General features: G+C 38.2%; 1 protein-coding gene across 1 annotated transcript in view; it reads left to right on the top strand.

The window, feature by feature from the left end:
• Nucleotides 1-25,634, top strand: part of TLK1 (tousled like kinase 1) — a 132,682-nt gene that overhangs the window by 26,244 nt on the left and 80,804 nt on the right. The window contains 1 exon segment of the mRNA XM_037912070.2: nucleotides 23,342-23,460. Within this exon segment, the coding sequence (XP_037767998.1) occupies nucleotides 23,342-23,460 (119 nt within the window).

The raw sequence follows: 25,634 nt of genomic DNA, 5'->3' as shown, positions 1-25,634 counted from the left end.
AAACACTATAAGTAGAATTTTATGCCCTCAGTCACTTGACATGTACATTTCTTCACATCCTTGACTTTTTTCTTTCAGCCAAAGTTGTTGCTTCATTGATCTGCCAAAAAGTGGTTATGTTTGTCCTGAACTTAAATCTAGTAAAGCAGCTGCTGTTTGCTTGTTTCTTTTTCCTGTGCATAAACTTTGGATAACATTTGATGTTAATACTTTTTTTGTTGATATAAGGCTTATTATGGAAAATAATATTGCAATTGGATATTGCACTTTTCTTGCAGCAATGGGGATTATGTATTATCCCCTTTTAAAGATGGGGAAATGGAGGCACAGAGAAGTTAAAACCTGGTCTACACTTAAAACTTATACTAGAATAGTTACGATGTTCAGAGATGTTAAAAAACCACATACCTGGTCACATAGTATGCCAACAGCCTCCCCTTGTCCCCTCCTGGTAGGTGCAGCTATGCTGATAGAAGAAGAGGGCTTCTATAGACAGAGCTGAGGTCATTGGGAGAAAGTGTATGCCTATACCAGCAGAACTCCTCCTCCTGTCAGCATTCTCTGCATCTATACTAGGGGACTGTGCTGGCATAGCTATGCCAACATGGCTACATTGCAGAGCCTAAGTGACTTCCTCAGATTATACAGCAGACTAGTAACTTGGAGGTAGAACATTCATCACTGGATTCACAGTCCCATGCTCTAGCCTTTTGGTGAGTAGAATGTTCTATGTACGCCCGTACATATTATAAAGCTATTTAACAGAGAACTTTTTGGAATGAGGTTTGAGTTGCCAAACGAAAGCATTTGTTCAGATTTTTCCTCTATATTATGGAAGTATAATTAATTCTTCTGATTTGTCTTGCCTCCTTAATGCATTTAAGGTGACCCCTTGTGTATCTTTTTGTTGAAAGAGGACAAATGAGTGCTGTAATGTCACTGATTGCAGCCATGACCTTCAGACTGCAGAATGGATTAAAAGGTTCTTAATGTTTAATGTGCAAAATTAACTATCTTAAAAATTAAAGCACAGTATCAAATAGCATAAGCCCAAAGTTATGTTCTGTTTCTTTTCCACTGTGGTCAGAGGGGCAGAAGTCACTTTTCCAGCACAAGGTAGGGGTATGTCTACACTAGAAGCGCTACAGCTGCACCAAGGAACTGCACCACCGCAGTGTAGGTTTTTCTGTTGGTGTAGTAAATCTACTCCCTTGAGAGGCGGTAGCTAGCTCAATGGAAGAATTTTTCTGGTTGACCCAGCGTTGACCTAGCTACGTCTGCTGTGGGGTTTAGGTTGACTTAACTACATTGTGCAGGTCATGACATTTTTCCACAGCACTGAGCAATATATGTAGATCAACCTAATTTTTAGATGTAAACCAGGCCTAAGGAGCAGGTGAAATAGGGACCTTGAGAGTTGGCTAGCTTCATAGTCCATGCTGTGATTTTTTTTTTTTTAGCTTCTTTCATAAAAGTGAAATTGACTCATTTTCACTTTCAGGTTGAAGTGCAAAAAGTAAATAGAATAAAAATAAATGTTGAAATTACTAACTTTATTCTCAGTTATATTTACATTGTCTTTAAGAAACAATGGCTGGAAACTAGATCTTTTGAAGATTTTTTTAAATTTTCCTCCTGTAGATAGGTTGGTAATGCTGTTCTGAACTGGCAAACTCATTTTGACAAACTTCTTTGCTTTTGAAATTTTACGTGGGTTGAAGTTAACTAAAAGTTGCATGGTCACTACACAACTTTTTACCTAGCCAACAGTCTTCCCTGAGGTCAGAACAAGTACTCAGGTTGCTCCCACTGTAACTGGAATGGAGAATGGAATATAGGTGCAGAATAAACTATTACTGGGTTGTTTTGGAAGTGCAGGGTGGGGGTGGGGGGAGAATGACTGAAAGGTATATTTTAATTGTAGGCTGAAGACGAAGTTAAATTTTTATCCTTGTTAGCATCATTTCAACTTTGTACTTAGCAAATGAGGAACCATCAATTCAACACTGAGTAATAATAACCAGTATTCAGTACTGGATTCTTGTTTTCCTAAATCGTCTAGAACAGAGAATAGCTATTCCTGTCTAAACTTCCCTTGTCTCGCACAAAAACAGCTTCAAGCCTCCTTAGGGAAGGCAGTCTCAGAGTTTGAGCAACGTTGGAATATTAAAATGTTTACAACAGATAATCATCAGTTCTTCTCTGACACTCAGAGATGAGCAAAGATATTTTAAGAATTTTATATATCACATGGACCTCTCTACTCATGCATAAGAAATATAACCTGAAGTGAGAGAGTGTCAAGTTGACTTGTCCAGAATGTTTTCAGAAACAGCTGCCTAATGGAAGTGATTGAAACTTTGGCAGAATTAGAATTGACTAAAAAGAAAAGGAGGACTTGTGGCACCTTAGAGACTAACCAATTTATTTGAGTATGAGCTTTCGTGAGCTACAGCTCACTTCTTAGAATTGACTGTCCTTGCCATTGTTTACCATAAGTGCTTGTTTGGTGGTGGTTAGAAATGAGCGTGCCTTTTAAATCTTCCTTAAAAGCAGCTGATAATTTAACTGCTTGTTGTAATAATGCTCTCTGTACTCCTGTGAACACCATCAATGAAGTGCAGTGAAACTTGGGAGCTTTCATTTATTTTTCTAGTCATTGATCTGGGTAAATTTTTGTTTGTCGTCAAAGGCTAGTTTTTGACATTTTCTAAATGAGGTCAAGACTAGTAAATACCTTTTAAATTGTTGCTATAGGCAGCAATGTGGATGTGGTAATGGTGAATTCATTTTGATTTAAAAAAAAAAAAAGTTGGTTTCACCATCTTTTAATAATTACACACAAAACACCTACATTAAAAAAACAGTATTTAGGTTGCAAAGTCAAGCAGTCAGGAAATGCCAGAATTAAGATTGCATGTGAAACCTTAATTTGGCCCATTTCTATGTATGCTATAATACAGTCTATAATTACAAGATCACATGCTATTTTTTTTCCACAGGGCCCTTGCCTCATTCAGGATGGACTCTACAGAATTTATGAGCAGCTATCTGATACTTTATCGCAGGGGTTCTCAAACTAGGGGTTGGGACCCCTGAAGGGGTCGTGAGGTTATTACATGGGGGGTTGCAAGCTGTCAGCCTCCACCCCAGACCCCACTTTGCCTCCAGCATTTATAACGGTGTTAAATATATAAAAATGTTTTTAATTTATAAGGGGGGGGGTCGTACTCAGAGGCTTGCTATGTGAAAGGGGTCACCATTACAAAAGTTTGAGAACCATTGCTTTTATCGTCTAATTACTCAGTGTGTGTGATCCTCTGGCCTTATTTGCCACATACTATTCAAACCCTTCCTAAAAGACAAAATTATTAATTTCCTTCCGGGTTTTTCTATAGCACTCATATTGTATCTACCTCACAAACATTTATTTATTTATCTTCATAAAACCTGTGAAGCAAGGGGGTATGATTCTCCCCATTTTACAGGTGGGAAGCTGAGGCACAGAGCGATTAATACCCAAAGTATTCACTGATTTTGGGTGCCCATTTTGAGGCACGATGGGTCCTCGTTTTTCAGTGTTCTTTCAGAGCTCTGATTGACTTCAGTTACATCTGTGAGGGCTCAGCACTTCTGCAAATCAGACCTCATGGTCTCAAGCTGGGCACTTGGCAAATGAGGAACACACAAAGTGACCACCTGTGAAAAGCTTGCTTAGCATCACACAGACATGGGAACTCTGTGGCCCAGGCAGCATTGAATCCAGTTCTCCAGAGCAGCATTCAGCTGCCTTCACCATAAAGAACATCCTTTCTCTTTCTGCAATCCCCTGCCTCATGCATTGCATATCTTTCAACTTCTGCAGCAAATGAGGCTGGGTCTTGCAGCTGACAACCTTCTTTACTACTTCATCTTAATCTTTTACTATTTCATCCCCAGAACAAATCCAGTCTGTGCCCTGAATGAGGCAGGACTATTATGAGTAAAGTCACGTCTTTTCCCGGAGCTTCATTCTTGAAAACATCTGAATCATTTTGACTGAAATTTTCCAAAAGTTCAGCCCGAGGCAAATGTCCAGCAGGGAAAAGTCAGCCCAAATGGTTAAAGTTTGAGAAAGTTATAAGCAACTGAAAACAGGGTCTTGTAATGGCAAGTGTCAGGCAACCTTAATCGGTGCTGCTACCAGTCCGGCCTATATAAAAGCGCCAAGCATGGGGAAGTTGTTAATCTTTGAATTTTGTCCAGCTCTTGTATAAGATTGCCTCCACAAATTCATTATACTATTTAGATTGCACATAGAATCCTTAAATAATATTTGGTATCACATATTTGGTGAATATTGCTTCATGACTCTGTAAACTCAGGTTTTTTTGCCTTGCATGTATATGTATGTCTAAAACAGTCATTTTCACATCCTCCATCTGATATAAGTCAATATTAGCACTAGTGAATAGTTTAGCTCAATCAGCTGCAGAAGTTTTTTGGATTTGAGAAGTACCAGTTCCTGTTGCCTGTCAGTGTAATATTTGGAGGACACACCCATCAGTTTCAGATTTGCAGATTCTTAATTTGCAGAAACTATGATAGGTCTTCTGACTGTACAGGAAATTTATGAAATCAGTAGCCTCTCCCTGTTAACTCCTTTTTGTCAAGCAATAATCTACCATTTCATCACCATTGTGTATCCCAGCAGAGACTGAAACATATCAAAATGTTTGAGAATTTATCAAATCAAAGTCCACAGGTCGTTACAGATCAACCAATTTCCAATGAGCGCCAATTTGATCACCACCAGTTTTAATCCATATAATTTTAGGGATGTATATTAGATTGCAGAACCAAGAGCTGGTGTCCCCTCTTTTGCAGAGTACACAGTCAAAATAATACACAGGCGAGTGGTGATGACTTTCTCCTGGCTTTTTTTTTTTTTTTTTTTTTTTTTAAATGCTGCATTCTGCTGCCTCTGGAACTAAACAAAGGAAGAAGCTTCCAGCCAAGCAGTCCAATAAGATATAATTTTACAAAGTTTCTGGAACTCAGAGATTTGATTGGTGACTAAGATGGAATCATTCTCTTGTAAACTTCCTTTCCACAATTCCCTATTTAGGGTGTGCGTGAGAAGTTAAAACATTAATGAAAAGCATTTTTTCTTCTTTTAATACAAAACTTTCAGATTTAAAATCTGAAGTGTAATGTGTGTAAATATTCAAGCTTGTGAATATTTTAGGGCTGTCAAGCAATTAAAAAAATTAATCGTGATTAATCGCACAGTTAAAAAAATTGTTAATAGAATACCATTTATTTAAATATTTTTGGATGTTTTCTACATTTTCAATTATATTAATTTCAGTTACAACATAGAATACAAAGTGTACAGTGCTCACTTTATATTTATTTTTATTACAAATATTTGTACTGTAAAAAACAAAAGAAATAGTGTATTTCAATTTACGTAATACAAGTACTGTAGTGCAATCTCTTGATCATAAAAGTTGAACTTACAAATGTAGACTTATGTATAAAAAATAACTGCATTCAAAAATAAAACCATTTAAAACTTTACAGCCTACAAGTCCACTCAGTCCTACTTCAGCCAATTTACATGCCAGATGCACTAAAGATTCATATGTCCCTTCATGCTTCAATCACCATTCTAGAGGACATGGGTCCATGCTGATGACTGGTTCTGCTCAATAACGATCCAAAGCAGCGCGGACAGACGCATGTTCATTTTCATCATCTGAGTCAGATGCCCCCAGCAGAAGGTTGATTTTCTTTTTTGGTGGTTCAGGTTTTGTAGTTTCCGCGTCTGAGTGTTGGTCTTTTAAGACTTCTGAAAGTATGCTCCACACCTTGTCCCTCTCAGATTTCGGATGGCACTTCGGATTCTTAAACTTTGGGTCGAGTGCTGTAGCTATTTTTAGAAATCTCACATTGGTGTCTTCTTTGCGTTTTGTCAAATCTGCTGTGAAAGTGTTCTTAAAACGAACATGTGCTAGGTCATCATCTGAGACTGCTATAACATGACATATGTGCCAGAATGTGGGTAAAACAGAACAGGAGACATACAGTTCTCCCCCAAGGAGTTCAGTCACCAATTTAATTAACTCGCATCATCAGCATGGAAGCATGTCCTCTGGTATGGTGGCCAAAGCATGAAGGAGTATACGAATGTTTAGAATATCAGCATGTAAATACCTTGCAATGCTGGCTTCAAAAGTGCCATGCGAACGTCTGTTCTCACTTTCAGGTGACGTAAATAAGAAGCAGGCAGCGGTATCTCCCTTAAATGTAAACAATCTTGTCTGTCTTAGCGATTGACTGAACAAGAAGTAGGACTGAGTGGACTTGTAGGAGGCTCTAACCTTTTACATTGTTTTTGAGTACAGTTATGTAACAAAAAATCTATATTTGTAAGTTACACTTTTACGATAAAGAGATTGCACTACAATACTTGTATGAGGTGAATTGAATAATACTATTTTTTATCATTTTTACAGTGCAAATATTTGTAATAGAAAATAATATAAAGTGATCACTGTACACTTTGTATTCTGTGTTGTAATAGAAATCAATATATTTCAAAATGTAGAAAAACATTCAAATATTTAATAAATTTCAATCGGTATTCTATTGTTTAACAGTGCGATTAATTTCAATTAATTTTTTTAATTGAAGTTAACTTTTTTTGAGTTAATCGCGTGAGTTAACTGCAGTTAATCAACAGCTCTAGAATATTTGTTTTACATTTAAAAAAATAATTTCTCCCTCTCCAGGTTTGTGTTTTGGTATGAGGATTTTTGTTTTGTTTTGTTTTTCACACTACCATGGAGTATATCCTCTTAGGAAGCACGTACCCACAGCAGATGTCAACATTCATCCTAGTAATCACAGTGATAATTGTGAAACCACAATTTTCCCCATAACTTAGATGAGAAAATAACTTTTTCAGATCTATGAATGTACAATAAATGTAGCTTAGATGTTAACTCCTTAAAGGGCAACCAGTGTAATGTTCAAATATCTGCAGCACCATACTCCCAACTATTGGGGGGTAGCCGTGTTAGTCTGTATCCACAAAAACAACAAGGAGTCCGGTGACACCTTAAAGACTAACAGATTTATTTGGGCATAAGCCTTCGTGGGTAAAAAACCCACTTCTTCAGATGCATGGAGTGAAAATTACAGATGCAAGCATTATTTTATTATTATATTACATTATTTGGGCATGAAAGCTTATACCCAAATAAATCTGTTTGTCTTTAAAGTGCCACCAAACTCCCAACTGTGTGTTGTTAATCCCCAGAATTGTCTTGGAAATGAATGATAGCATTGCTGTTGAGTATAACACTGACAAAGTACTAATTAATACTTTTCAAACCTTTGGCACTAATTTTCCTTTATACTCTTCCTTGTATGTCTTCTTCCTTCTCCTGTTCCTTTCTTTTTTATGTTCTAGTTTGAGACGTTTACAGCACTGTTGGCTCTATGAAGATTTTGTTCTCTTTCAGCATGAATGTTGAGAGGGAAAAGACAAAGATGTCCTAAGGGAGAAAATATTGGAATGGAAAAATGGATCCTGACTCCTGACCTCATCCAAAATTACCCTGCCTGTTTTTGCAGTTGTTCTGTGCTTCATGTGTTGATTTTTAGGGAGTATGCTGCTGAGAACTGTCATTGTCCTGAAGCAGATCATTATCTAGCCTAAAGGTGACACCATGTAGAGGAGCTAGTCGTAGGAGGAAGTAAGGTGGATTGGGGAGGAGTTGGGGCATTGTGGCTGAAGAGTGATCACAGGTGTGGGAGGGCGCTCTTTTGAGACAAGAACTGAAGTAAGAAATTGGAGTGGCAAGGGAGAATTGACTGTAGGCACAGAGTGGGAAACAGATTTTTCAGGTTGCCTATCCTTCACCCTAGACAAGAATTTCATCCAAGTTAAAATACAGGCATTGTCAGAAAAATAAGTAGTAATGATCTGATGGTCCTCCATATTTATTTTGAGTCACTTCTTGATTTTCTTATCTTACACACTTTCTTAACTTTCAATTCAAATAATGGTGTTCTAGCTGCCAGAATTGCACGCTCGGTGTTAGGGCTAGTCTACACAGGCAACGCTAAAGCGTTGCTATGGCAGTGCTTTAACATGCCTTGTGTGGTCGTGGCACTGTTAATTGCCAGTGTAGACAAGCCCTTAGACTTGAATATCAAGCTATGTTCTCTGCCTCTTACATGTTACCAGTAATAAAGATTTGAGAATTAAATCTTAACTGATAATGTCATGGATTATGCATAAGGCTGTGCAGAATCCAGTTCACTCTTCCATAGCTGTATTTGCTTTGCAGTGCTATCAGTGGTAAGAAGCTTAGTTATTTCTGTTTTAGTCGAAAAGCTGGTGCTCCTTGCTACTGGTAAAATGTATGCTGTAGATTTTGGTTATCTAACTATTATAGTGGTGCCAGGTATATATATATTTTGAAGTTGTAGAGACTTCATGTTGCTGTCTGCCTCCTTCACTGCTAATTTGGTCAAGTGGGATGACTTGACTCCTGAATTCCCAATACTGGATAATTATGGCCTTGGGATTGTGATTCACTTCCAAGTGTGCTGATAAATGAGGGGCTGCATTTTATTGCTGCTATCTTGGTTTTGAACTTTTCCTTCTAGTATTACTTCTGCTTGGCTTCACGCCATTCTACTGCCATCACCATCTCATTTTCTTGCAACATCAGTAATTCTCTCTCATATAAACATGCTTTTCTTTTAGGAAAAGGAAGTTTTTCAAGATTCTTTTTGACAGCCCAGGCCAGCTTGGTTTTCTCTCACCTTCACTGCCCCACCGCGCAACCCAAGTGTTGTATTTGGAGTGGTCCTGCTTCTTAGTAAAAAACCTGTTCTTACACTTGTTTAGACTTAAGTTTTATTTGATGAAGAGTAAGAATCTAGATAGAGAGCTGGTGGTAAAAATTTCATTTTGTAACCTAATAGTTAAAAGTTTTGAAAATCTGTCTTAGCTGTAAGAAGTAAAGAAAAAAGGGTCCTTCAGGGCACTGTGCAAGGCACATCTGCCCTTCCAGTCTTCGCTTGTTGAGATGATGGTTGTTCATTGAAGATCTGGAGTTGTTAGCAATGAGTCTTTTGTTGAGACTGAGCCATTTTGTAAATGTGTCTAGTTGAATTACTCTTGTACAATGTTATGTATGTGCTTAGAGACTTGGTCTGCTTATTTGAAAGAACTATTTAAAATATTTAGTATGAAGTCTGAAAAAAATTAAATAGTTTAATTATGTCACTGTCATTGGGGTAGTAAATAACAGAAAATGTGATGGAGGGCAGATGAAAAGGCAGCCAACATCAAATCCAAATTATTCAATCATTGTGTACCCAGCAATTTCATTCCTACTTCAACACCTACTGAATTCTACTGAATTGTCCCCGTTGTCCCCAAACAAACTTAAGATAATTGGAGAGCAGTTGGAATTCTTCTAGCTAGATAGTGGTTACATATGTCCTCTGACAGTAGTTTACAAGCATTTACGTTGGAGTTTAAGATCTCCAGAGACCTCAGAAGGCTTATTGCAGCTTTGAGGAAACAAGTAGGCAATTTATTTGTGCAACTGCTGCCTAAAGGATCATGGAGCAAGCCTAACTATTCTTGGAAAACTAAGTGGAATCTGGAAATGAATGCTTCCTTTTAAAATGCAAGGTATTGAAGTAGAAAGTATTTCAGTAGAACTAGAAAGGATAGGCACTGGTAGCCAGCAGCAGTGTTCTTCCGTTCTACTACTATCAGGAAGGTTTGGATTAGATTTTTTTGTTTTGACCTAACTCTCCTGAGGTGAAAATGGAGTATTCTGGCTGAACTGATTGTGTTTTGTGTTCTGAGCCTGCCACAAAGGAACAACTGAAATAAGGTCTGAAAGAGTCCTATTCAGCCCCTGATGTGCATGGGATCTTAACTCTGTGTGTGTGTGGGGTGGGGAGAGGAGGATTGGATGTGATCTTCTGTGGTGTGGATGACTCATTGTCTACCAATTAGTATTTCTCATTGCCAGGATAACACAATTAAATGCATGTGGTTAACAGATATTTTAAGATCCTATAAGCATTATAACCATATACTTATATAAAAAGCCTCAAATGCACAATTATAATAAAATAAGGATATTATAGTGTCTGATATACATAATATAGTCATTGCTTATTAATGTATTATAATTGTTAGGATTATCTTGGTATTCATAATTACTTTGAACTTTGGTAGTGATTCTCAAATAATCCAGTAGATCAAAACATTGATGGTCCTGCTCCACTATAAAGTAGGTCATTTTCTAAACTACAGTTATTTATTTTAAAATGTTGTAGTGCCCTTACACTTATAAAACGTACACTCTCCATGCATTTGGATAGTAAAGCAAAAGAGCAATCGTGTAACTGTACCTGCCTAACAAACTTATGCTGCTTCTGTTTCTTGCCATTTAAACTCTCTGCTTTTCATAACTATGCTTTATGGTATGTTTCAGAGGAATAAATTCTCACTGTGAGGGTGGGTCATGAGAATACACGTAAAGATATGTAGGTACATCTGAAAGCGTGTGCAGCTTTTAGAAACCAGCTTATCACATAGTGTGAGGAGCTCACCATTATTTTCTTTGGTTCATTGGCCAAACCGGACAGTCCCTATGTAAAAGAATAAATGGACACAAATCGGACATCAGGAATGGTAACGTACAAAAGCCAGTAGGAGAACACTTCAGTCTTCCTGGACATTCTATAACAGATCTGAAAGTAGCCATACTTGAACAAAAAAAACTTCAGAAACAGACTTCAAAGAGAAACAGCAGAACTAAAATTCATTTGCAAATTTAACACCATTAATTTGGGCTTGAATAGGGACTGGGAGTGGCAGGCTCATTACAGAAGCAGCTTTGCTTCTCCTGGAATTGACATCTCCTCATCTATTATTGGGAGTGGACTACATCCACTCTGATCGAATTGGCCCTGTCAACACTAGTTCTCCACTTGTGAGGTAACTCCCTTCTCTTCATGTGTCCGTATATTTATGACTGCATCTGTAATTTTCACTCCATGCATCTGAAGAAGTGGGGTTTTTACCCACGAAAGCTTATGCTCAAATAAATCTGTTAGTCTTTAAGGTGCCACCAGACTCATTATTTTCTTTAAAAAGAAAAGGAGTAATTGTGGCACCTTAGAGACTAACCAATTTATCTGAGCATAAGCTTTCGTGAGCTACAGCTCACTTCATCGGATGCATACTGTGGAAAGTGTAGAAGATCTTTTTATACACACAAAGCATGAAAAAATACCTCCCCACTCTCCTGCTGGTAATAGCTTATCTAAAGTGACCACTCTCCTTACAATGTGTATGATAATCAAGGTGGGCCATTTCAAGCACAAATCCAGGGTTTAACAAGAACGTCTGGGAGGGGGGCATCAACCTCAGCCTGGTCCAGTCCACACAAGAGATCCACTTCCTGGACACTACAGTGCTAATAAACGATGGTCACATAAACACCACCCTATACTGGAAACCTACTGACCGCTATTCCTACCTACATGTCTCCAGCTTTCACCCTGACCACACCACACGATCCATTATCTACAGCCAAACTCTGTGATACAACCGCATTTGCTCCAACCTCTCAGACAGAGACAAACACCGACAAGATCTCTATCAAGCATTCTTACAACTACAATACCCACCTGCGGAAGTGAAGAAACAGATTGATAGAGCCAGAAGAGTTCCCAGAAGTCACCTACTACCGGACAGGCCTAACAAAGAAAATAACAGAACGCCACTAGCCGTCACCTTCAGCCCCCAACTAAAACCCCTCCAACGCATTATTAAGGATCTACAACCTATCCTGAAGGATGACCCAACACTCTCACAAATCTTGGAAGACAGGCCAGTCCTTGCCTACAGACAGCCCCCCAACCTGAAGCAAATACTCACCAGCAACCGCATACCACACAACAGAACCATCACTAACCCAGGTACCTATCCTTGCAACAAAGCCCGTTGCCAACTCTGCTCACATATCTATTCAGGGGACACCATCACAGGGCCTAATAACATCAGCCACACTATCAGAGGCTCGTTCACCTGCACATCCACCAATGTGATATATGCCATCATGTGCCAGCAATGCCCCTCTGCCATGTACATTGGTCAAACTGGACAGTCTCTACGTAAAAGAATAAATGGACACAAATCAGATGTCAAGAATTATAACATTCATAAACCAGTCGGAGAACACTTCAGTCTCTCTGGTCACGCGATTACAGACATGAAAGTTGCGATATTACAACAAAAAAACTTCAAATCCAGACTCCAGCGAGAGACTGCTGAATTGGAATTCATTTGCAAATTGGATACAATTAACTTAGGTTACCTTGCATAATGACTTAGCCACTCCCAGTCTCTATTCAAGCCTATTTCCCCTTGTTTCCCCCCCCCCCCCCCCCCCCCCCGACGTTCTTGTTAAACCCTGGATTTGTGCTGGAAATGGCCCACCTTGATTATCATACACATTGTAAAGAGAGTGATCACTTTAGATAAGCTATTACCAACAGGAGAGTGGGTTTGTGGGGGGAGGTATTTTTTCATGCTTTGTGTGTATAAAAATATCTTCTACACTTTCCAAGTATGCATCCGATGAAGTGAGCTGTAGCTCACGAAAGCTTATGCTCAAATAAATTGGTTAGTCTCTAAGGTGCCACAAGTACTCCTTTTCTTTTTGCGAATACAGACTAACACAGCTGTTACTCTGAAACCTGTCATTATTTTCTTTGACATGATTGCAAACAGTACAGTACACAAGATAAGAATGCTTGAAGGGCAAACAATTTTAAGAGGATTCCTGTTTAATTAGTTTTATTATAGTAGTGCCTAGAGACCCCAGCAGATATTAGATTGTGCTTAAATGTGGTAAAACACAATCCTTGCCCTGAAGAACTTATAGATAGTCATGACAGACAAAGGGTGGGAGAAAACATGTCAGCTAAACTTGCTTATATCTAATCAGTTAAGATCAGGGTGGATTTGATTTAAATCATGTTAGGAAGACTCGATTTAATCATGGATTTCTACATAAGAGTGTATTATTGTTTGTTGTTATAACCTTTAATACATATTCTCACAACTCAGAGATAGGTGTAGGTTTCATCTTTAGAAGACACACGCTATACATTTTTAAAGTGATTTATTTTGAAAACTTTTCAGATTAGTTTTCCAGCTATATCAGAAAATGAATGATTGTTTAGTTATTTCATTTACCAAAGGTAATTGAAGCAGATATTTATGAAGTCATTGGGAGATGAACTATCTCCAATTCAACAGGTTAATCATTAATATGTGGAGGATTTTCTTGCCATGCTGTATTAGGAGGAGAACATCACCGGTCAGACATTTAAATTGTTTTATTTAAGTAAAACAACAACGTTATGTATTCTGGATTTTTTCTTCAACAGCAAACAGAATATTTTAGCAAAACAAGCATATGCATTTTTGAATTTAGTTAAACATTCGAGTTTTTTAAAATCAGGTTTGTTTTGGTTAACTATTTTAGTTAAAAACAGTTTTAACTGAAATATTTTTTAAAAAAAAATCAACTGTGTCAGCCAGGTCAATATGAGAAACTTAAAATATTGGCTTCTGCAGCTAACTCTAGTTGTCTTCACCTTTATTTTCCTGTTTGTTCATAGTCTGGAAAAGAAAAACAAGCTTTCCTGCTTTTTCAGGTCCCAAACGATTTCTCAATTGGGAATGAATTAGTCCAAAGGAAGAAAATATTCTTTCTACACCAGCAGCAGAAGCCACTGCTGTTAAAAGTGAGATTATCACTTCAACAGTCTCTGAATCCTAGTGCTTAAGTGACTCCACCAATTCACTGGTGTGACTTTCTTTAAAACATCATCAGCAAACATATATTTCTTGAATGGTTCACCCTCCGCTCTGAAGTTTATTATAGTTGGCATTATGGAGGGATGATTGCTGGATGTCCATGTCATAGCCAACTCCTCTTCTTCAGCAGTTAAGGTTTCACCCTGGTACTGAGTTGTCAAGGTTCCTTCCCCACTCTGAAGTCTAGGGTACAGATGTTGGGACCTGCATGAAAACCCCCTAAGCTTATTTTTACCAGCTTAGGTTAAAACTTCCCCAAGGTACAAACTATTTTACCTTTTGCCCTTGGACTTTATTGCTGCCACCACCAAGCGTCTAACAGATATATAACCAGGAAAGAGCCCGCTTGGAAACGTCTTTCCCCTCAAAATCCTCCCCAAACCCTACACCCCCTTTCCTGGGGAAGGCTTGATAAAAATCCTCACCAATTTGCATAGGTGAACACAGACCCAAACCCTTGGATCTTAAGAACAATGAACAAGCAATGAGGTTCTTAAAAGAAGAATTTTAATTGAAGAAAAAAAGTAAAAGAATCATCTCTGTAAAATCGGGATGGTAAATACTGTACAGGGTAATCAGATTCAAAACATAGAGAATCCCTCAAGGCAAAGCCTTAAGTTATAAAAAGACACACAAACAGGAATATACATTCCATTCAGCACAGCTATTTTATCAGCCATTTAACTAAAACAGAATCTAAAGCATATCTAGCTAGATTACTTACTAAGTTCTAAGACTCCATTCCTGTTCTGTTCCCAGCAAAAGCATCACACAGACAGAGAGCCTTTGTTTCTCCCCCCCTCCAGCTTTGAACGTATCTTGTCTCCTCATTGGTCATTTTGGTCAGGTGCCAGCGAGGTTATCGTAGCTTCTTAACCCTTTACGGGTGAAACGGTTTTTCCTCTGGCCAGGAGGGATATAAAGGTGTTTACCCTTCCCTTTATATTTATGACACGAGTATTGAGAATATTTGCAAGAAAATGAGCTGAAAATAGTGCTTGTCCCATTCGTTTTTTTAATGCTTGTAATTTAACTCTGTCATTGCATATTTCTCTTTTTAAGATCTCACTCAGTTCCTTCCAAATTTCAACAGCATCAGCAATAAAAGAGCTATATCCCTGCATTTTGTTCAAGGCTACAGAAATATGCTGTAGGGTACTTAGCATGCGTTCAACATTTCTCTTAAGCCCAATGTTGAGAACTTTGGCTGTGACAGTGCCATCTATTTTGTCACGATTTTGTTCACAAACTGTCATCAGATTAGGCCAGTTCTTGATATCGTGCTGAAACCAGTCCACTACTGAGTTCCATCGCATGTCTTGTGGGAGAGTTAGCTTGGTTCCTCCCACTTTTTTCAGAGCAGCTGCTGCAAAGTGGTTGTTTTGGAATTATTTTGCAGTTTCAACATTAACCTTTATTTTTAAAAAACTGAAGTCTTTGGCTAGGAGGTGAAGCAAATGAGCACTGCAACTGTATGTTGTTATCTTGGGACTCTCTTCTAAATAATTTCTTCTCATCTTGCCGGATACATTTGCAGCATTGTTTGTGACCAAGCCGTGTACTAGACATTTGAATTTTTTTTTCACAGTTTGTTTAGCTTTTACTTCTACTACTTGTAAGTATTCTGCTATGTGTGCATTTCCTGATGTGTCAGTTGTTTCTGTAAGGAAGACATTCCCTTCTTCTGTTGCCACAGAAGCACATACAACAGGATCGTTGTGGACATTACTCCACCCATCAAGACTCAGGTTAACAATTTTACCCTCTAGACCTTTTGCACACTGCTCAATTACTCTTTCATACACTTTATCTAGCAATTTGCCTGCGACATCTGCTCTGTTTGGTGGACTGTATGCAGGTCTTAATGACTGAACCACATTAATAAAGTGTGAGTTCCCAATCATAAGGAAAGGAGAGTTTGTTGCATAAACAAACCGGGCAATTTTTTCATCGATTACCTCTTTTTTGTAATCTGCTGGTTTTTATCACAAACTTATCTATCGTTATCTACAGTACAAATAAGTGATGGTCACGTTAACACCACCCTATACCGAAAACCCACTGACCACTATGCCTCCCTTCATGCCCTCAGCTTCCATCCCGGACACACCACATGATCCATTGTCTACAACCAAGCACTGAGGTACAACTGCATTGGCTCCAACACCTACAAGATCTTCGCCAAGCATTCTCAAAAATACGATACCCACATGAGGAAATAAGGAAACGGATCAACAGAGCCAGACATGTACCCAGAAGCCTCCTGCTGTAAGACAAGCCCAAGAAAGAAACCAACCGAACTCCACTGGCCATCACATACAGTCCTCAGCTAAAACCTCTCCAACGTATCATCAGTGATCTACAACCCATCCTGGACAACAATCCCTCACTTTCACAGGCCTTCGGAGGCAGGCCAGTCCTTGCCCACAGACAACCCACCAACCTGAAGCATATTCTTATCAGCAACTACATACCGCACCATAGTAACTCTAACTCAGGAACCAATCCATGCAACAAACCTCGATGCCAATTCTGCCTACATATCTACACCAGTGACACCATCACAGAACCTAACCAGATCAGCTACACCATCACCGGTTCATTCACCTGCACGTCCACCAATGTAATATACGCCATCATGTGCCAGCAATGCCCCTCTGGTATGTATATCGGCCAAACTCGACAGTCCCTACGTAAAAGGATAAATGGACACAAATCAGATATTAGGAATGGCAATATACAAAAAGCTGTAGGAGAACACTTCAACCTCCCTGGACACACAATAGCAGATTTAAAGGTAGCCATCCTGCAGCAAAAAAAACTTCAGGACGAGACTTCAAAGAGAAACTGTTGAGCTTCAATTCATTTGCAAATTTGACACCATCAGTTCAGGATTAAACAAAGACTGTGAATGGCTAGCCAGCTACTAAATCAGTTTCTTCCTCCTTGGTGTTCACACCTCAACTGCTAGAGGAGGGCCTCATCCTCCCTGATTGAACTAACCTCGTTATCCCTAGCCTGATTCTTGCTTGCGTATTTATACCTGCCTCTGGAAATTTCCACTACAAGCATCCGATGAAGTGGGTATTCATCCACGAAAGCTTATGCTCCAATACGTCTATTAGTCTATAAGGTGCCACAGGACTCTTTGCTGCTTTTACAGATCCAGACTAACATGGCTACCCCTCTGATACTTGACACCATGCAAGGCACTGTATTTAGCCGTATGGAGTGGAAATCCATCAACCTCATGAAGAAACTTGCACAAATACAGACAGATATCATCTTCCTTTCCAAATGTAAATGGATGGACATCATACCAAATGGACTGAAGCTGAAAAATCCATTGCTATCTACATACTGCACAGACCACAGTGAGAGATTATGCCACACACTAGCAAAGAAACTGAGGAACTGCCTGATAAACATCCTATACAGCAAACAGGAAAACATCAAAAAGGAGCTCTCCAACCTGGAGACTCTCATAAATAACCAACCTTCCATACAAACGGACTTTACTAAAATAAGACAGAAGATCCACATTACACACTTCACCTCTCTACAAAGGAAAAAGGACTGTAAGCTGTCTAAAATCCTACCTGCCACATGGGGTCACAACAGTGGTACCCCTAACTCACCCAGCAATATCGTCAACCTATCCAGCTACACACTCAGCCTGGCAGGATAGTCTTCAGAATCCTGTATGTTGAAGATGGAGTCTCCTTAACAAAATAAGTTGTTGCAGTTATTTCATTATTATTACCATACTGCTAATTTAGTATTACTCATTGCATTCCCTGACACTCTATACTACTTCAAAGGTGAAATTATAAAAGGAAGAGCTGCCTATTTCAGCTATTTATTTTTTATCACAACTGCATCTAAAATGATAGTACCAGAGAGTAACAACTATATTTTTTGCTCAAACATGAGAATTCAAGAATAGTCCAGAAGGAAGACAGGCAGTCCTTAAGAAAGATGTATGAAATAAAAAAGTTTACCAACCTGAAGATCCTGTATGTTCAGACATGTTCCTTTCATCATCTTCAACACAGCTTCCTCCTGAGAAGGAACACTTCTCATGATGTTGTTTCATGTGGGGAACCAGGCCTTGCATTTCTTTGTTGCACTGATTGCATTTTACACGCATACCTGTCTTACCTGCAGGTAGAGTAACTTCATTAAAATATTCCCAAACTGGATCTTTTTTACGGCCTGCTGCCATTATAGGTTTTCCCTTTTAGTGAGAGATGGTAGATCTCAAATCAATGAATGCTACCCTCAGAAAAACCTCAAGACTTCTGAAATATGCTGCTCAAACAGTTTCACTTTTGTTTCTACTGCCTGTCCCTCCCTTCTCACATTTATCTCCAGAGTTCTTCTCCTTGTCCAGATCTGTTCTGCCCCCAACAATCTTCTATTCATTGAACTTTCTGAAACTTTGCACTTTTAGAGAGAGGTAAGGGATTGACTCTGTGTACACAAATTTGCAGAGGGACAATAGGGTTGAGGTCTGTTATTTCTCACCTCTATATATTTATTTAAGAACATTTTTGCTGTTAAGAAGCATGTTATCTCTGGAGACCCAAATCCACAGTTTGAGAACTGCAAAACTACGCATCTCTGATGGTCTCTTCTAGACTGAGCCCCATTGGGTAGATAGAAAGATTAACCTAAATAATGTATACAGAAGGCCCTGGAACCCCATAAGGTGGGGTCCCTAATCCATGAATTATTGGAACGCATTTAAAAAATTTTCTTAAACATTACATGAATATATTGTCTCATACTATAAAATTAGAATTTATAATCCCTATTCCATAATGAGATATCTTTGAGCTATAATGTATCTTAATTAAAACGATCTTTAGATAGGTTTTTTCCTCAAAAAGCATTTTATGAAAAAACATTCAATTTTTATGTATTTTTAAATCATTGATTTTTATCCACCCTGGTTAAGATTAACATTTAAGTATTTTCTAGAGAAACCGTACACATACATCAGCACCTACTTCATCTTTACAGAGGATAAAGTTTTATTGGAAGAAGTTGTCTAATGGTTTTTGATGTTTGCAAAGAAATTAAAAGCTGAATATGTTTTAGATGGGATGTGATGTATTGGTGAAAAAGGCTTGATAAAAGGTATTACTGTAAAGCTATAGTTCACTTTTCTTACATATTTCACTTTTCATATTAGTGTGTCAAAAAAGTGAACAGTTAAACTTGGGAAAAATCTTGTAAGTGAAATTTGAATGTATTAAAGATAAACTTGCCTTTTTTAGTGAGGTTGTTTTTGGGGTAGGAGGGAGGTAAGTCAGCTTCTGTGACCAACAGGTCTTTCTCGGGTATAGCTTCCATTACGAATAGCGTGTATTAAGTCAGTTATTCTTCCAAGGAGGTAAATTGGTTAAGTTGTCTTTACTGTTCAGATTTCTATAAGGTGTACCAGATTGCTATAATATGTAGAACTTCAAAATTCTTTTTATAAATGGTCTTCCATATCCTGCATTGTACATATATTCCTGAATCTGTTTAAATTACCATGTTCTTAAAATTGAAAAAATAGCCTTTTTGTTTTGCTTTGTAAACTGAATAAATTATAGCCTAGTTATTAAAGATACTGAGGACTTACAGATACCACTTGAAATCAACTTAAGTTTTAGGTGCTCAACACCTTTGAAAAATCAAGCCAGAAATAAATATTTTAAGAGAAGAATTTGTAACAGCTTTTTTTAGTAAATGTAAGTGAAAATTGAAAGTGTTACATTTTTAAAATGGTGATTAACAGTGTAGGGATATTTTTGGAGACTATAGAGAGGAGATTTTCTAGGCCCAGTATGATGATAAATATGAATAAAATAAAGGGCCTTTCATAATCTAAATTCCTGAGGCAGCACTATGACTGCTAGAAAGCCAATTATAGTATTCTCCTGCACCACTGCCAAAAAAAAAAAAAGGGGGGGAGGGCTCTATGTGTACATGTTTGGTGAAAAAACACTTGTGATTTACTTCACATATCTACTGCACTTTGTAAGGCTGTGCCAACAACAGACTTCCTGAGTGTGTCTGCTTCCTGGCTGTCTAATTTCAGCACATATGCAAAATTAAGCACATGTACTATGAAGGAATATTTGTTTTTTTTTGAGTCCTTATGTGGTTTCTCATTCCATAAGAGTAGTTCTTGGTAGTAGAATCCTCAGTAAAGAAGAGAGACAATAACATTACATTCTTTGATGGTCTTTCATCATATTTTCTTACACTCTTATATTGGGACAGTGAAGGAAAAACACCAAGGAAGAGATTAAGGCAATTTGAATTGGCAAAATAAGTGTCAGCACATTCCCTGTCAACAAAAATCAGCTGTGGTTTTGCACTGACACACACTCCACCTCGGCCAAATAGTCAACCCTGCATGGGTATAGATTAATCAAAATGAGCAGCCTGGGCACAAAAGGGTGCAGGACAGAAAAGTCTGTTTAATTGTTCTACAGTAAAGGGTTGTGTCTTATATACAAGGATTACTAATGTTAAATAAATAGTTTAATTAAATACATACGCAAATAATACAAACTAATTGTGCCTTATGCTCAGGTTAATGTGGGAATCTTTGTTTCTTAATTTCATCTTTAACAATAACAACCCTGTCTGCTCCTCCCCCACACGTGCACATTTTCAAAATCTTCTCATTTGGGGCTTGGGCTGTGGGGCTGTTCCATTGCTGTGTAGACTTCCAGGCTCAGGCTGGAGCCTAGACTCTAAGACCCTGCAAGTTTCGAGTGTCCCAGAAATTGGGCTCCAGCATAAGCCTGGAAATCTACACAGCAATGAAACAGCCCCCAGCCCGAGCCCCAGAAGCCAGGTATGCTGTGTAGGGTTTTATTTCTCTATTGATACAACACCAGGTAACCATGTGCAATCAGTTTATTAATCAAAGATAGATCAGCATAATACAGAAAGGTTAGTACATTACCACTCTGGAGAACAGGTTTGCAGTGGTTACGTCTTCGCTCTGTTTCAAGTTGTGAGCTTATTTTGGGTGTGAAAAATGGCTAGAATTGTGATGGTCAGATCAGTCACGTGTCTAGTTGGTGTGGAGACATACCCTATGTAGATTCTGGTTGACCAAAACTATTTGCAGATTTGAGATGAATTCAGCAAATAGTTTCAGGTGAAGGGGAAAAAAAGGAAGAAAAAGATTTTGGAAATCTCACAACATTTCTTTTTCGACTTTTTGTTTGAGCAAGGAATTTAATTTAGGAATTTACCTCCTTTTAATTAAAAAAGAATACAGAATGTCCCCCCACCTCCAAAAACAAAATAAAGTGAAAAACTGGAAAAAAATGTTTTGGGCCAGTCTAAAGTGTTTTATTTGATCCAAAAGTACATTTTTTCCCGACAAAATGAAAAAAAAAAGCAACCAACCTATTTTTTTTGTTTTGCGTTAGTCTGAAACAGAAGTTTTTCAATTTTTTTTTTCAGGTTGACAACCAAACCAAAAAATTGGTTATTCCCACAGGCCTATTAAAAACTAGGTGTACAAAGATGAGATCTACTAATTCTAAAATCTTGGAATGACAGGGTGACCAAAAACCATCAGTTCAGTTCACAAACTACAGATAATACTTGCTTTGTTTAATAAATCGTTAGTCTTAAAAGCAAAATATGTTTTGTTAAACAATTTTTCTTATTTAGTTATCACATTTTAAGGTAGTTTAATCTAACTAATTTTTTTAAATATGCTTTTTAAAGCATTTTTAATTGAATTCTAATTTCCATCCAAATAGAGCATGATGGAAATCATGAGTAAAAATAATAGTCTAATAAATCAGAAATGCCTCATTCACCATTTTCTAATATAATAAAAATGTCAATATTAAGACTCTTAAGTAAATGTATGTTAAACTAATATAATTGCTGAAATAAATGTGTAGGTACAGCATATCCTCCTGGTTAGCAAAAGTGCCAAATTTAATGTAAAGGCTATATTTCGTTGCAAATCAACATGTTTTAATGGTTACTAACCAGTAAGAAACAACCTTTCTTCAGGAAAATAACAGAAAAGTACAAAAGCAAAACAAGTTTAACATCAATTATTTAAATTAATGTTTTCTGCTTGCTGATTAAAATCAGCAATTTAAATAGCTTTGATTTAAATCAGTCCACCCTGATGCCCTATATTATACTGTATTTGTGCTCCTTGCTTTTTAAAATCTTTTAAGATTAAGTGGGATATAGTTTATACAAAAAAATGCTATGTAAAATGTGTGGTTTTAAATATGAAGTAACTTAACTTTGTTTTAGAAAACTTTACTAAAACTTTTTAGTGTTTTCAATGTCACTTGAAAGTGTAACAATCCAGTAGTTAAACTGGAACAAGCAGAGAGCGGTTGCACAATATAAATAATTCTCTGTGCAAATTCAGAGTATTAGGAATGTCCCCTTCCTCTGTCAGATTGGTTTAGATCCATAAGTGATTTATAACGTAATCTAGAGGGTTGCATGCTTTGCTGCTTCTGTAGGCCGAGCTCACTGAACACACATCCCTCCATTCCTCCCCCAGGAGCTCCTGTTGTGCCACCCTCCCATTTCTCTGTATATCAGGGACTCCTTGCAACCCACTGCTTCATGCCAGTGGCTCTGTGCGCCCCACCACTCCCCCTTCGCTGCATATGAGGGAAATCTGTGCCCCCCCCCCCCCCCCATTGCTTCCAGCTTTCCTCAACTTGCCAATGGCTCTTTGTGGCACCCATGCAAGGGTTCCCCATTCTCCCCCTGCAAGGGCTTCTATGCGTCCCCCATCCCTCTGCTCCCTCATACGTCCATTCACCCCTTCAACATAATGGCAGGGACTCTGTGCTGCATGTCCTCCTCCCCTGTTGGACCCTAGTCATGCCAGAAGCTCTGTGTGCCCCTGTTTTTCCCCATACCCAGATTCTTTCTTCTTCTCCACCATTCTTATTTCTTTTCAGTCTGGGAGACAAACTATTCAAGGTGACAATATATTTAAGTTGTATTGGACCATGGGCAGAGCTGGTGGAAGGGGTTATTGGTTCTTTGATGCGCAAATAAATTTGTTAGTCTCTAAGGTGCCACAAGTACTCCTTTCCTTTTTGTGGATACAGACTAACACGGCTACTACTCTGAAACTTGATCTAGACAATTACTGAGGTGGTTGAAGTTGCTGGATCTGCTAACATGATAAAGAGGCTCCTTTTGTCTCCTGTTTTCCTCTTCTGGATTTCTGATTTTCACCAAAATTACTGTATAATAGACAGATATGCCCTCGAGCTGAGTGTGAGACCTCGCTTCATGCAGCTTGTTATGGTCTATACTATAGTGAAGATTTTGTATAATTATTTGGAAACTTTCTTATGCAAGCAAGTTTGTTATAGAATATAACTAATTAAAATTATTTCTTAGGTGCAATGGATGAGCTTCATAGCCTGGACCCAAGAAGGCAAGAATTGTTAGAGGCCAGATTTACAGGAGTAGTGAGTGGCAGCACTGGGAGTACTGGAAGTTGCAGTGTTGGAGCTAAAGTAAGTAGAACTGGGTGGCTATTTAAACCTCTCTGTGAAATGTTAATTTAATTTTAATTTAAGAAAAGATACTATCTATAAAACATACACCATGTATAACAATGAGTCTCATCAGAAAATGCTGTAGCCTATCTGGGGTAGGTTGGCATGATTTATTTTCTAGTTTAGTCTCTTATTCCAGTAAAAACATTGGCTTATGGGTTCCATATACTTTATAAAAGTTTTTCTTTTGGTAGGATGTGCAAGGGTCACTGTGAAAATGGGATATATGACTCCTCTAGGACAGCTTTCATTTTGGGAGAGAGAATGAAGGGGTATTCCTTTACATATGTACCTCCTGCACATCCTCATTTTTCCACTGTCTGAAACCAGCAAGACACACAGGAGTTGCACCTAAGTACATCTGTGTTTCCTGTTCAAACAATTAGTTGAGATTCTAGAACTTTCATCTTCTCTTGATGGGCAGTTTCCCTTATTTCCTAGGAAGAACAGTTATGAAAAGGCTATCTCTATCTAACTGCTGCAAAAGAGTTGTTAGAAGTTTGCAGAACATAAGGTGAAAACCATAATAAATAGATTCTTAAAATGAGTGCTCCGGTTTCTGTGTCCAAATACACAAATCTCAGAGGAACACCAGCTATGACATGAAAAAGAACTACCTGAAGATGTTCCTAGATAACAAGGAAGATCCCTGAGAAAAGCCTACCAATTCTATTTATTCTGGTTATGTTTCAATAGGAACTTCAATTCACAAATCATGATCTAGTCTGAGGTCAGTCTCATTCTGCAAACTGGCTGAATAATGGATCAGTGATCCAGTGTCTCCAAGATGAGCACTTGCTCTGGCTAGAGTTATAATTTTGCATGATAATATTTCTACACAGCCTTGCTTTTGAGTATTGGATTTGTGGAAGAAAAGAGAACAATCCATTGATCAAGGAGGTAGAAAATGGACAGCCTAACAGATATCAAATGCATTGGCAATAGGGCAAGTGTTTCCACTAAAGGGCTTTCTGGAATTCTTTGTCAAACAGATCTCTGAATAGATATAAACCAGGCCAAGAAAAGACCTGTTTTACATTACTTCTCAGGCTGCATGACTTCATACATTTTTATAACCCAAGGATATTTATGGTTTAACTTCTTATTTTTTCTTGGCAGTCGAATCCTTTTATATAGGGAAAACTATTTCCATTTAAAGAGTAGGAAAATACTGGCAATAAATTGTAGTTTTCGGATAAAAGAGGAGGGTTCTGCCATTAGGTTTGAAACCCACTCTAGTAAAACCTTTCTGCAACAGAAACATCTCAGTCAAAGCATAACTTGAGGACGTTAGATGATGGGGCTGAAAACCCAAGTATGACAGATGTCAGTGAAAACCAAAAGGAAGCTGAGAATCTTGAGAATCCTGACTATCAAATTTGTAACAAGATAGATATGTGGAATGTGTGTACTTTGCATAATACAGGAAAGCTGGCACAGGTTACATGAGAGGAAAAAAAATGATCTGAACTTACTGGATGTCTGTGAGAGGAGATGGGCGAGGAGAGGCAAGATGGTATGTGGGCTTCAATCTTATATTCAGGAGGAGGAATGTATTAAGTGTAGGAATTATGCTGGATAACATCACAGCAAAGACGCTGTTGGCTTGGGAGCCAGTGAAAGACACAATAACAGCCAGGCTGTGAAAAAGACACCCCTGTAATAATAGGGCACCATAGATGGTGGTTAGTGGAGATGTTGCACAACTTTGACTTTGCCAGCAACGTTGCTTTACTAACTATAATGTGGAACTGAATGGTGGTTCTTACATCAGAGGTAGAATAGGAAGCAGCAAAAATTGGGTTGGAATTAAAGAAAACCAAGATCATGAACGTAGGAAGCCAGACAACAGGTGCAAAAGTGCAAGTGGATGGAAAAGAAATTGAACAGGTGGTAGAGTTTTGCTGTCTGGGCAATGTGATGACATTTGAGGGTGGCTTCGATAAGGATATTCATATGTGATTAGGAAAAGCAGACATCACTTTTGGAAAGACGAACAATATCTGGTCAAACAGGTCTCCACGCCAAACTAAAGATGAGATTATATCATGCAATTGTACTGAGAATGCTACGGTGTGGAGCAGAGAGTTGGCCAATGATCGTGGCTAACAAAAAGAGATTGGAGGCTGCCC

This window comes from Chelonia mydas, chromosome 11 (assembly GCF_015237465.2).
Source record: "Chelonia mydas isolate rCheMyd1 chromosome 11, rCheMyd1.pri.v2, whole genome shotgun sequence".
In the NCBI taxonomy this organism is placed as follows: domain Eukaryota; kingdom Metazoa; phylum Chordata; order Testudines; family Cheloniidae; genus Chelonia; species Chelonia mydas.
Note: the sequence above shows the minus strand (reverse complement) of the source record. Positions and strands in the feature narration are given on the sequence as shown.